This window comes from Gossypium hirsutum, chromosome A05 (genome assembly GCF_007990345.1).
Source record: "Gossypium hirsutum isolate 1008001.06 chromosome A05, Gossypium_hirsutum_v2.1, whole genome shotgun sequence".
Classification (NCBI taxonomy): Eukaryota; Viridiplantae; Streptophyta; class Magnoliopsida; order Malvales; family Malvaceae; genus Gossypium; species Gossypium hirsutum.
In genome coordinates, this window is record NC_053428.1 from 94,788,795 (window position 1) to 94,801,846 (window position 13,052).

The 13,052-nt window shown below is 40.3% G+C and overlaps 1 protein-coding gene across 1 annotated transcript; it reads right to left on the reverse strand.

Annotated features, from left to right (window-relative positions):
* Window positions 1-533: 533 nt before the first annotated feature.
* On the reverse strand, window positions 534-3,866 carry LOC121228968 (uncharacterized). Its single transcript, XM_041112018.1, has 9 exons — window positions 3,376-3,866; window positions 3,076-3,286; window positions 2,754-2,819; window positions 2,635-2,668; window positions 2,411-2,481; window positions 2,246-2,326; window positions 1,664-1,809; window positions 1,053-1,185; window positions 534-923 (listed from the first exon to the last, which is right to left on the reverse strand). Exons 1-9 carry the CDS (start codon window positions 3,864-3,866, stop codon window positions 534-536), a joined length of 1,623 nt encoding a protein of 540 aa, XP_040967952.1.
* Between the last annotated feature and the right edge of the window lie 9,186 nt (window positions 3,867-13,052).

Below are 13,052 nucleotides of genomic sequence, written 5' to 3' on the forward strand. Positions count from 1 at the left end.
ATTATCTTTTAAAACACTAAGTAAGTTTTTCTGGATCAACAATATAAAATGTTTTGAACGCTTCGATGTGGCATGTCAGATCCGGTCATAACGTCTGGGCCGGGTTTGGGGTGTTACATCCATCCTTCTAAAAGGCCAAAATTAAACTTTAAAAGTAATAAGCTAGGATTCGAACCTTGGACCCCCTTGCTAGCTACTAACACCACCTCACTACAGCTTATGTGGCATCACTTAGCCACTCCACCATAGGCTCCTTTTGTGTCCAATTGTTTCTTCATTTATTCAAAAGCCCACCTATTTGTCAACCCTGATTCTTTTAATAATTAAATTATAATTTCTTCTACCCCTTAATTCGAACTCAACCTTAGCTAAGACCTACTAAAATTATTGCTTGGATAAGAATATTAAGCATAATTTTTATCAAAATCAAAAATAAAGAAAATTGGGGATTTCGGGATTTTTGGATTTCAAGATTTTTGGATTTCGGGATTTTTGTGGCATTACAACTCCACCCCCTAAAAGAAATTTCGTCCTCAAAATTCACCTGATTCAAACCGTTGAGGATGTTGATGTCGCATCGCTTCCTCAAGTTGCCAAGTAGCCTCCTCAACCTTGTGATTACGCCAAAGCACTTTGACTAATGGAACGGACGTCCTTCTCAGTACCTTAACATCACGACCAATTATTTGTATGGGCTCTTCCTTGAAAGTTAGGTTTGGTCTGACCTCAATTTCTTCAATCGCCATGACATGGGAAGGATCTGAGCGATACCGTCTCAGCATAGAAACATGGAATAGGTTATGGATTTGGCCTAGTTCAGGAGGTAATTCCAGCTGATAAGCGACTGGCCCAATCCGCCTTGCAACCCGATATGGCCTAATGAACCTTGTGCTTAGCTTTCCTTTATGCCCAAACCTTAACACCTACTTCCATAGAGAGACCTTAAGGAAAACTGAGTCTCCCACGGCATACTCTATCACTCGACGCTTAACGTCAGAATACGATTTCTACCTATCCGAGGCCTCCTTTAAATGATCTGAAATCAATTTTACCTTATCCTCAGTATCGGCTACTAACTCAGGGCCCAAAACTCTTCGTTTGCCCAACTCCGTCCAACATGTTGGAGTCCGACACCTTTTCCCATACAGTGCCTCATATGGAGCCATCCCAATGCTTGCTTGATAACTGTTATTGTACGTGAATTTGGCTAACGGTAAATAGTCCTCCCAGCTACCTTGGAACTCAATCACACTCCCCTCAACATATCTTCCAATACTTGGATCACCCTTTCCGACTGCCCATCAGTTTGAGGGTGGAAAGCCGTACTGAAATTCAACCTAGTACCCAACGCCTCATGCAGCTTCTTCCAAAATCGCAAAGTGAAATGTGGCTCCCTATCAGATATTATGGAGACTAGCACTCCATGCAATCTTACAATCTTTGCCACATACAATCTAGCTAGCTTTTGCAATGAGTAATTGGTGCGAACCGGTACAAAATCGGCAGACTTGGTTAACCGATCCATTATAACCCATATCGATTCTTTCTTAGTAGTTGTCAAGGGTAGCCCACTAACAAAGTCCATAGTGACCCTTTCCCACTTCCAGAGTGGAATCTTCACCGGCTGAAGCAATCCCGAAGGCAACTGATGTTCCGCTTTCACCTTTTGACAAACTCTATAACCTCGCGCTTAAGTCCAGGCCACCAATAAAGCTCATGCAAATTCTGATACATCTTGTTTCCGCCAGGAGGCATTGCATAGAGACCGCTATGTACTTCCCATAGAACAGACTGCCTTAGATCATCATCCTTGTTTAAAACGAGAACTCAAAGTCTCATCCACTAATTGCTTACTCATTATCTGCTTGACCTATACTGGCTTTACTTGAAGCTCAGCTAACAAGCTACTGTCATCCAACAAACTTAAACGGGCGAGCACAGCTCTCAAGTCTGTCTTAGCCCTACGACTCAACTCGTCGGCTACCACATTCACTTTGCCAGGGTGGTATTCAATCGTACAATCATAATCCTTCAATAATTCCACCCACCTACATTGCCTAAGGTTTAGCTCCTTTTGAATAAGGAGGTACTTCAACCTCTTGTGATCCGAATAAATTATGCACTTCTCCCTGTACAAGTAATGCCTCCATATTTTAAGTGCAAACACCAGCACAGCTAGCTCCAAATCATGGGTTGGGTAATTTGCCTCGTGAGTCTTAAGTTGTCATGACACATATGCAACCACCTTTCCTTCTTGCATCAATACGCAACCTAAGCCTACATGTGACGCGTCACTATAAACCGTAAACTCCTTCCCAGGCACTAGCTGAATCAACACAGGGGCCTCAATTAAAACTTCCTTGAGTTTTCCAAAACTCTCTTGCTACTTATCTGCCCAAACAAACGGTACCCCCTTCCTTAACAACTTAGTTAAGGATGCAGCAATTACCAAAAAGCCCTCAACAAACCGCCTATAATATCCTGCCAAGCCCGGAAAACTTCAGATTTTTGATACCGACTTGGGTGTTTTCCAGTCTAACACCGCTTCAATTTTTCGAGGATCCACCTTAATACCCTCGGCTGACACCACATGTCGTACAAAAGTAACCTCCCTTAACCAAAATTCTCACTTACTGAATTTGCTATACAGCTGCTTCTCCTTCAAAGTCTGCAACACAATCCTTAAGTGTGCATCATGCTCATCCTCATCTTTTGAGTACACTAAAATGTCATCTATAAAGACTACTACGAACCGATCCAAGTAGGGTTGAAAGACCCGATTCATGTGATCCATGAAAGCGCAAGGTGCATTCGTCAGCCTGAATGGCATCATTAAGAACTCGTAGTGCCCATAATGAGTTTTAAAAGCCGTCTTACGAACATCTGCCTCCTTCACTCTCAATTGGTGATAACCCGAAGCAGATCAATCTTCGAGAAAACAGAATCTCCCCCAAACTGATCGAAAAGATCATCGATTCTTGATAGAGGGTACTTGTTTTTAATAGTTAACTTGTTTAACTATCGATAATCGATGCACATTCGTAAGGTTCCATCCTTGTTCTTCACGAATAACACCGGTGCACCCCATGGGGACACACTTGGTCGGATGAATCCTCGATCCAATAATTCCTGAATCTGTGCCTTAAGTTCCACCAACTCTTTTGGTGCCATCCAATAAGGAGCGATAGACACCGGTACCGTCCCAAGTAACAACTCGGTTCCAAATTCTACTTCCCTACTGGGTGGCAACCCTGGCAGCTCCTCGGGAGAGACATCTAAAAATTCCCTAACATTCGCAACTCCTTAACAGTAAGGCTCTTAGCCTTCGTATCACTAATATAAGCCAAAAAGGCTTCGTATCCCTTTCGTACTAACTTTTCAGCCCTTAATGATGAAATCACGTTCGACAATTTGTTCTGACATTCACCAAACACCACCACTTCCTTATCCACTCCCATTCTTAATACCATTCGCTTTGCAGCGTAATCCAAAGTGGCTCGATGCTTCACCAACCAATCCATACCTAAGATTAAGTCGAATTCGCTAAACGGCAGTTCCATCAATTCCGCTAAAAAGGTAACCCCTTGGACCACTAAGGGTACCTCCCTAAACAACTTATTCACTCCTACTGACTGCCCTAATGGACTTATCCCAGTCGTTTCATTTGCAATAATCTCAAGCATATCACCCAAAGACTCAGTCTTATTGCATGCAACATATGAATGCCTCGATCTAATATCAATCAAGGCTGTATAAGGTAACTTATATATAAGAAACATACCCGTTATCACATCTGGGGCATCCCCGTCCTCTCGGCAACGAGTAGCATAAACCAAAGCTGGCTGTCTTTCCTCAGCATGCCCCATACTTCTGCCTGGTGCTCCGCGTCTACGTCCATTGCCGTTACCACCCCTAGCCTGTCCACGACCCCTTGGCGGCAGCTATCCACCCCTTGGTGGCTGAGCACCTCCTTGACCCACTACTGGCTCTCGACCTAGCGTTTGAGGGCAATCCTTGATCCTATGCTCCATAGACCCACAAGCAAAACAATCTCCCATTCTCTTCCAACATTCGGCTCCATGCCTTCTCCCACAATCAGCACAAGTTGGCACCCCTGGATTAGCAGCAGGGGGCCCTACGCTAATTGGCCCATTATTTCAGGCCCTAGTCCTAGGCCTTTGTCCAACACCCGGGGTCTCAGCCTCCCTCTTATTCTTACCCCTTTCCTTCTCCTGGTTTGGGGTCTCAGTGCGCTTTACCTCCTCTGCTATCTTTGCTTTCTCCACAAACTCTGAGAAAACTCGTTCCCTTTGTGGAGCTATTAGTACCCTGAGGCTATCTCTAAGCCCATCCTCAAACTAACGCAACGCTCATACTCCATTACCCTTGCATACCTACTAAGGCGTAGAAACTCTGCCTCATGCTCTGCCACCGATTTGTTTCCTTGGGTCAAGTTCAGGAACTCCTTCCTCCTAGCATCCACTTAGCTTGCACCTACATACTTTTCTTTGAATGCAGCTTTGAAAAACTCCTAGGTGACTCGCTCCGGTTCGGTGCCTTCTTTCACGGTCAACCACCACTAGTAGGCTTCCTCCCTAAGCAATGACACCGCCCCTTTCAACTTTTGCTCAGGTGAGCAGTCCAAATCCTCCATTATCCTTTCAGTGGATTCCAACCAATATGCCACCACATTAGGAGCCACGCCAGCCACGCCCGCCACGCCCGTAAAGATCTCAGCCCCGTTCGATCGAAGTCGTTCATGAATGGACCGTCAATTTCCATTGCCATTATTGGGCCCAGCGACCCTTTCCAATATCCTTAGCATTACTTGCAACGATGCATCTTCTACCGTGGCCTGATCATACTGTCCATTCCCAGCCACAGGTGAGGCCGGAGCCTCTTCTACTCCAACATCGAGCATATGGCCTGATGCCGAAGATTTAGCCCTAGCACTTTCGCGGCCTCGACCACGGTCCCTTACACCTCTTCTAGCACTCATTTTCGATTCGTGTATTATCTGGATTAAAATTTTATGAAGTTTTAGCTAGTTTAATACTTACATTGATGTTTTATGAAAATATTTAAAGAGAAGATTATTTTCAAAAATCCTCTACAGTTTCCAAATCCTATGGGCTTTAGTTCCATTCTAGCAATCGTCTAAAGTAGCCCTCTAACTATCTACTATATAACAATTTAAATAAACTTAAATAAACAAAAGTACTTACTTGGTTCGACGTCGGAGACTCGCTGTGCCTCTCAGCAAGATTTCTCTTTTCCATAGTAGTGTGATCCAATTTTTTTAAACGAAAAAAGAAACCAAATAGTAATAAGGCCCACTTGACAGCTCGAGTTTCACAACCTAGGCTCTGATACCACTAAATATAATGTAACACCTCATACCCATGTTCTAAGCCGGAACAAGGTATGGAACATTACAGATCACGAAAACATGAATTCACACATTTACCTGACCTTACATAATTAATTCTTCTAGCTTGAACAAAAATAGATAACATCAACAGATATACATAAATACAAGTAAATTATCTAATTTACATAATTACAAGTAAATTATCAAAATTTGAAAAGTAATATTTTAAACCAAATTAATTATAACATATAACAAAATGATTCAGCCCTCTATACATGCCATAATTCCAAAATAGTGTTTACAAAGTACCAAAAAGTGTTGATAGTGTGGATGGGTCTCCGACGATCTCCAAATCCCAAGCTGGCTTAGTAACTCTATAAGATAAGAAAAAGAAAAGAAGATAAGCATATAGCTTAGTAAGTCAGAATAGGGGATCTCAAATTCATTCAGACCCTGTTTCACAAGAATTCAAATATCACACAATATAGAATTCATTTGCTTCCCCTACTTATTTTATGTGAAAATAGACTCATTAAGCTTTATTTTCATATATCATTTTTATTTTTATTCAACTTCCACGATTTTTGGTAAATTTTTAAATTCATGTAACTGCTGCTCTCCAACACTGTTTTATTTCTAACATTCACTCTTGCATAATTCCACCTAGTTCTTTTTGTTATACTAGAATTCGCTCAATTATCGAGCAGATAGCTCCTAACTTTTCATATATTACCACTTTATCGATTTTCCCAATTGAACTCAACGGAAAAATAACAAATATACCATTGTTTACACATATTTCCCCCTTCCACACTTATAGTCGAAGCTATCTGATACGCATAGTAGCCTGCACTTAGTACTACACATGCGACCAACAATCCGGTACACGTAGTAGCCTCCACTTAGTACTACACACATGATCGAAGTCATTGAGTATGCATAGTAGCCTGCACTTAGTACTACACATGCGACTTAACAGTATGGTACACGTAGTAGCCTGGACTTAGTACTACACATGTGTACTCACAATGGGTCATTCGTATTGTTCCTGTTCCGAAGGTTCAACCGAGAAAATCTTTCCTTTTTCACTGTTAACACTTATTCACAATCTAATTAAATTTGCAAATTTCCATCATTTAATCGTTCTATGGACAACCACCAATTCATATGATAACAACATAAAATAACATAAAAAAATTGATAAATTATTCATGTACGAACTTACCTCGGTGCAAACTTTAGAAATGTTTTAATTTAGTCCGAAAGCTTTTCTTTTCCCGATCACGATCGATTCCACGTCTTTCTAGATCTATAAAAACACATTTAGTTCATTTAACACTCATACTATTTATTTCAATCCAAAAATCACATTATGGAAAAATTACGTTTTTGCCCCCTAACTTTTACAAAATTATGATTTTGCCCCTAGGCTCGGGAATTTAATTTCAGCCCTTATTCTTATGTTTTATGACATGCTGATATTTTTTCCCTTCTATGACAGCATCAAATTCACACTCTAACATGCACTTATGACTATTAGGTATTTTTACCGATTAAGCCATTTTACTCGTTTTCACTTAAAACCGAGTAGCACAAGTTGTCTAACATAATTTAAAACCTCATATTCTAGCATAAAACACCAAAATACACAATTTTCACCTATGGGTATTTTTCCAAATATGAACCCTAGGTCGAATTATTGCTAACATAAGATAAATCGAGCTACCAGGATTCAAAAAACGTAAAGAACATTAAAAACGGTGCTTGGAATCACTTACTATGGAGCTTGAAAGCTTGAAACAAACCCTAGCTATGGAGAACCCTTGAAATTTTTGCCTAATGAAGATGATGGACAAAAATTGGCTTTTAATTTTGTTTTTAATTCATTTTAATAACTAAATGACCAGAATGCCCTTACTACTAAACTTTCCAAAAATTCCATCCATGTCCAATTTTTGTCCATAGACTTAGAAATTGGTCAAATTGCTATTTAAGATCTCCCCATTAATATTCCAAAGCAATTTCATACTAAAAACTTCTAGAATGCAAGTTTTGCAAATTATTCGATTTAGTCCCTAATCTCAACTTAAGCACTTTATGCATAGAATTTTATTACGAAATTTTCACACAATCATGCAATCATATCATAAACCTCAAAATGATTATAAAATAATTATTTCTATCTTGAATTTATGGTCACAAAACCACTATTCTGATTAGGCCCTAATTTGGGATATTACTATACACCCCAAACCCGGCCCAAACATTATGGCCAAATCTGGTGTGTCACATTGAAGTGTTTTAGTGAAAACTGTGTTTCCATTGAAAACCCTTCTTAAATTGAAAGAATCCCTGATTAACTTTTTGGAAAAATAACACCTTTTAGTTGTGAAAACCTTGTTTAAAACATTTGATTTAAGAAAACTTAATATTTAAGAATTTAATTGCGGAAACGTAGAAACACACTATAATTTAGAAAATCCATGTTCAACTTCTTGTAATTATAATGAAAATTAATAGCAGTAATTCAAGTAATAATAACATAATGAAAACCGTATTACAATCTGGTCTGAAACATACTTAAAAAGAAATAAAAACTTAAATGCTAAAAAAAAAGCCCAAGCCCAAAACATCTTGCTAGCTGGCCACCCAGAGTCCCTCCAAACATCGAACCTTCTACTGAGCATCACCTGAAAATAAAATAAAAGAGGGGGTAAGTTTTCATAAACTCAGTGTGTACAACCCTCGGCAAAAATAAGCATTCAAAATAAAAAACATCATTCATCAATCATGCAATGCAATCCCATCCAAATTATCCATCCGCTACACACTATCTTCGTCCCGCGTCACACTATGTGGGGATATAAATATCGACCCACCCAACCCACACGCCATGGTAGCCTGGTTGCAGAACTACCTTCATTTACATATTGGGCTTTAAAAGCTGTCGGTGGATCCACGATTGTCAAGCAACCATGCGATCCTCATATACTTCCTCTGTTCCAAAATTCCCACCCATATGCAACATAAGCAGAATATCATATGTATGCATGTCACATCCATAAAACTTACATTCAGCACCTAGTGGTAATTTGGTCATTTTTTTGCCTTTAGGGGCGTTTTGGTAATTTTTCCTTAATTATGATTTTCACTTACCTTGGCCCTTTAACAAGTCCCACGAGCTAAGATGAACGAATACTATGCACCAGGTAGGATACCAAAGAAGGGGAGGTGGGTCATTAAGACCACTTAAGTACCAAGCTCTCCCTAGATCTAATCTAAGACATGCATATACCCATTGCCACACCTTAACCTCTTTGACCTGCCCACGGTCGCAATATATTAATTAAGTCTTATGTGGATATCATATACTAGGCCTATAACCCCTTACAAAGCCCAAACAATTTCACATACCTGTATTTGGCCCACTAAGCCCAATCATATTCATATGGCCCATTAGGCCCAAATCATCTGTATATGGCCCATTAGGCTCAAATCACATTTATATGGCCCGTTAGGCCCAGTCACATTCATATTCATGCTCACATACAAGTTCCTATTGCATAGTATCAACATTCAGTTTTTGCCTATTATGGGCCCAACAGCCCATCGGGCCCATTTAGCCCATTTCAGCCCATATGGCCAAATCACAACCCAAGTCCACGAAATCACCCGTGGGCCTCAAGAAACCTATCGGTCTCCCCCTTACAAGTGTTCATGCACTCGTAAGACTACCGTAGCCAAACTTTTAGCTTTTCGACATTTCGGCTTTTGCCGATACATAATGTGTGCGCAGTGTATGTACACACTTGGTAAGCAAGCGTGATGCGATCTCCTTAGCCCAAACCTAAAATTGATATCACTCAAAGATTAATCACACGTACTTATTGATTACTTTAGCAAAAGCCAGAATCTCACCTTAACCTTACCTGAACGCCAAGCCTTTACTAGCTTTTACTTTGATCACTAAACACGTGTATTTCTCAGATCTGAAGAGCAAATCGACATGAATCCAAAACTGAGATCTGACACTAATTCCCTACCAAAGTCGATTAGAAAGAAGTGAGGGATTGAATAGTCGATACTTATCAAAAACCGATTAGAAGAGCGAACAGTTACACTAGAATCGACTGTGTGGAAAGAGTAGTGGCAGCACCAAGGGTATTCGGCTCTTAGAGATTTGAATAGCAATAATTGATTACTCAGCACCAAAGAAGAGAGGAAGAAGAATCAGCTAAAGCAAAGAAAATGTTGAGTAGAGGAGGGATAAGATTTTGGCACAAAGAAAGAAAAGAAAAAAAAGGTTTTCGGCTTTTTAGAGAAAAGGGTTTCTGGCACAAAGTGAAGGGAAGTTCGTCATTAGCTTTCAACCCTCCCATTCGGCACCTATTTATAGCCCTATAGCCGAATTCTTCAAGCCCAAGTTCCCAATTTGGCTCCACTTACTCCTCATTTCTCATCTCCTCGTTTATCTCCCTGATAACCCCTTGATCCTTTCCTTAATTTTCTCTTCTGGACACTCCCCTTAGAGTCCATATTCACGCCACTTCCATCCTTCTAGAAGGCCAAAATTAAACTCTAAAAATACTAAGCAAGGATTCGGACCTTGGACCCCCTTGCTAGCTACTAACACCACCCCACTACACCTTATGTGGCGTCACTTAGCCACTCCACCACAGGCTCCTTTTATGTCCAATTATTTCTTCATTTATTCAAAAGCCCACCTATTTGTCAGCCCTGATTCTTTTAATAATTAAATTATAATTTCTTCTACCACTTAATTCGAACTCATCCATAACTAAGACCTACTAAAATTATCGCTTGGATAAGAATATTAAACACAATTTTTAGCAAAATCAAAAATAAAGAAAATTCGAGATTTTTGGATTTTGGGATTTTTGGATTTCGAGATTTCGGGATCTTTGGGGCATTACACCTGAAAAGTGCGTGAAGTGTGCAGTGTCAATCCTACGGGATTCGACTTATCAATGGTGGAATACTCTTGTGTCCATTGTACCGAGTGAGAGGATCACTTGGGAATTCATCCAGGAAAAATTCCAAAAAAAGTATACTAGCCAAAGGTTCGTAGATCAAAAGAGGAAGGAATTCCTAGAGCTAAAGCAATGTCGAATGTAAGTGACGAAATATGAGTGTGAATTTGTAAGGCTCAGTAAGTATGCACGGTGTCTGCAAGAGCCACTATGTGTAAGAGGTTCGAGGATGGTCTTAATAAAGATATCCGAGTATTTTTTGGCATCCTAGAACTAAGAGAATTTGTAGTGCTCGTTGAGAGAGCATGCAACGTAGAAGAGCTGGTAAAAGAGAGGAGGAAAGCGGCTATTGAGTTGCGAGATTCAAAGAGGAGACGGATGGGGAAATCACATTAGTCCTTATCTAAGAGATCGAAGGAATCCACTACCTGATCGAATGCTTCGATAGGGTTTTTGAATAGAAACAAGAACCTCCAGAACACAACTTCTAGAGCCTAGACCACTTCTGTCGCGACGTTGGTAGTGCTCGATCGAATAGGCTAGAATGTTTGCAATGTGGTAGGCGTCACTTCGGTGGGTGCCAGGGGAATGAAAAGGGTTGTTTTAAGTGTGGATCATTAGAATATTTCATCCGAGATTGTCCGAAAATGGAAGAGAAAGAGAAAAAGCAAGAAGTGAAGGCAAGTAGTGCTCATTTGAGGGGTAGACCACAAAGGAACCCTAGAAGCGTGGCTACCAGTAGAGGTGCACCAAGAGATGCTGCAGTAAGGTCTGAGGGCAGAGCACATCCAAGGACTTATGCTATTCGTGCCTGTCAAGAGGTAGAGTCTCCCGACATGATCACGGGTACCTTTTCTATCCATGATATATCTGTTGTTGCTTTAATTGATCTGGGTTCTAACCACTCTTATATTTTTATGGAATTGATACCTTGTATGAACATGTTAGTAGAGCCCACAGAATTTGGGATAAAAGTGTCCAACTCATTGGGTAGATATGTGCTAGTAGACCAAGTGTGTAGAAATTGTCCTTTGACAATTAAGGGTCATTGTTTTCTGGCCAACTTGATGTTGTTTCCGTTTAATGAATTTAGTGTAATCCTTGGGATGGATTGGTTGACATCTCATAGTGTTGTAGTGGACTGTGGGAGAAAATTTATTGAGTTGAATGGTGAAGATGGAATTGTTCTTCAGGTTAGACCAGATGAGTCGGATAATTTGCCTATAATAGTATCGTCTTTGACTAATGAGAAATATTTGAGAAAAGGATATGAAGCTTACCTAGCTTTGGTGCTGAATACTCAAGTGTATGAGTTGAAGATTGAATTGGTACCAGTGGTTTGTGAGTTTACAGATGTGTTTCCAGAGGAATTACCTGGATTACCTCTAGTGAGGGAAGTTGAGTTTGGAATCGAGTTGGTCCCCAAGACGGCACCCATCTTGATTGCTCCGTATAGGATGGCTCCAACTGAATTAAAGGAGTTAAAGGCTCAGGTTCAAGAATTAGCAGATAAAGGTTTCGTGAGACCTAGTTATTCATCGTGGGGCACACCAGTGTTATTTATGAAAAAGAAAGATGGGTCGATGAGGTTATGTATTGACTATAGACAGCTCAATAAGGTAACAGTGAAGAACAAGTATCCTTTACCGAGGATCGAAGACCTATTTGATCAGTTAAAAGGAGCCACTGTATTTTCCAAAATTGACCTGAGGTCAGGATACTACCAGTTAAGGGTGAAAGAGCAAGATGTACCAAAAACTGCGTTTCAGACAAGATACAAGCATTATGAGTTCATCGTCATGCCCTTTGGTTTGACTAATGCCCCGGCGGTATTTATGGATCTGATGAACAGTATTTTTTGACTGTATCTAGGTAGGTTTGTCATTGTATTCATTGATGACATACTAATATATTCATGTGATGAGAGTGAGCATGCGAAGCATTTGAGGACTGTATTAGAGACCCTGAGAGACAAAAAATTGTATGCCAAGTTCAGTAAGAGCAAATTCTGGCTTAAGAAGGTTGGATTTCTGGGACACATTGTGTCGGGTGACGGGATTAGAGTTGACCCAAGCAAAATCTCGACTATTGTTGAATGGAAACCGTCGAAGAATGTGATAGAGGTCTGAAGCTTTTTAGGTTTGGCAGGATACTATAGGCGGTTCATAAATGAATTTTCTATGATAGCTACCCCGATGACAAGACTACTGTAAAAAGATGTCAAGTTCGAATGGACAGAAAATTTCTAACAGAGTTTCGAGCAATTAAAGGCCTTGTTGACCGGAGCCTGAGTGTTAGTGCAACTGGAGTCAAGTAAGGAATTTGTGATTTATAGCAACGCCTCCTTGAATGACTTGGGGTGCATGCTTATGCAAGAAGGCAAGGTTATAGCCTATGCCTCAAGATAGTTAAAGCCACATGAGAAAAATTACCCAACGCAAGATCTAGAGTTGGTCGCCATCGTGTTCGCATTGAAGATTTGGAGGCACCATTTGTATAGAGAGAAATACTGAGTATTCACCGATCACAAGAGTCTTAAGTACTTGATGACTCAAAAGGAGTTAAATTTGCAACAACAGTGATGGTTAGAGCTAATAAAGGATTATGAATTGATTATTAACTACCATCCAGGAAAGGCGAATGTAGTTGCCGACACTTTGAGTAGAAAGTCATTGTTCGCTTTAAGAGCC

Bases quoted from the DNA above. Each gene is read 5' to 3' on its own strand.
- LOC121228968 (XM_041112018.1), bottom strand. From the start codon at position 3,866: ATGGGGCATGCTGAGGAAAGACAGCCAGCTTTGGTTTATGCTACTCGT. The intron at 2,820-3,075 runs GTGTTATTCGTG...GATGCCATTCAG, and splicing joins TGTCCCCATGGGGTGCACCG to GCTGACGAATGCACCTTGCG. The intron at 2,669-2,753 runs GTTCGTAGTAGT...ATTGTGTTGCAG, and splicing joins TTTCAACCCTACTTGGATCG to ACTTTGAAGGAGAAGCAGCT.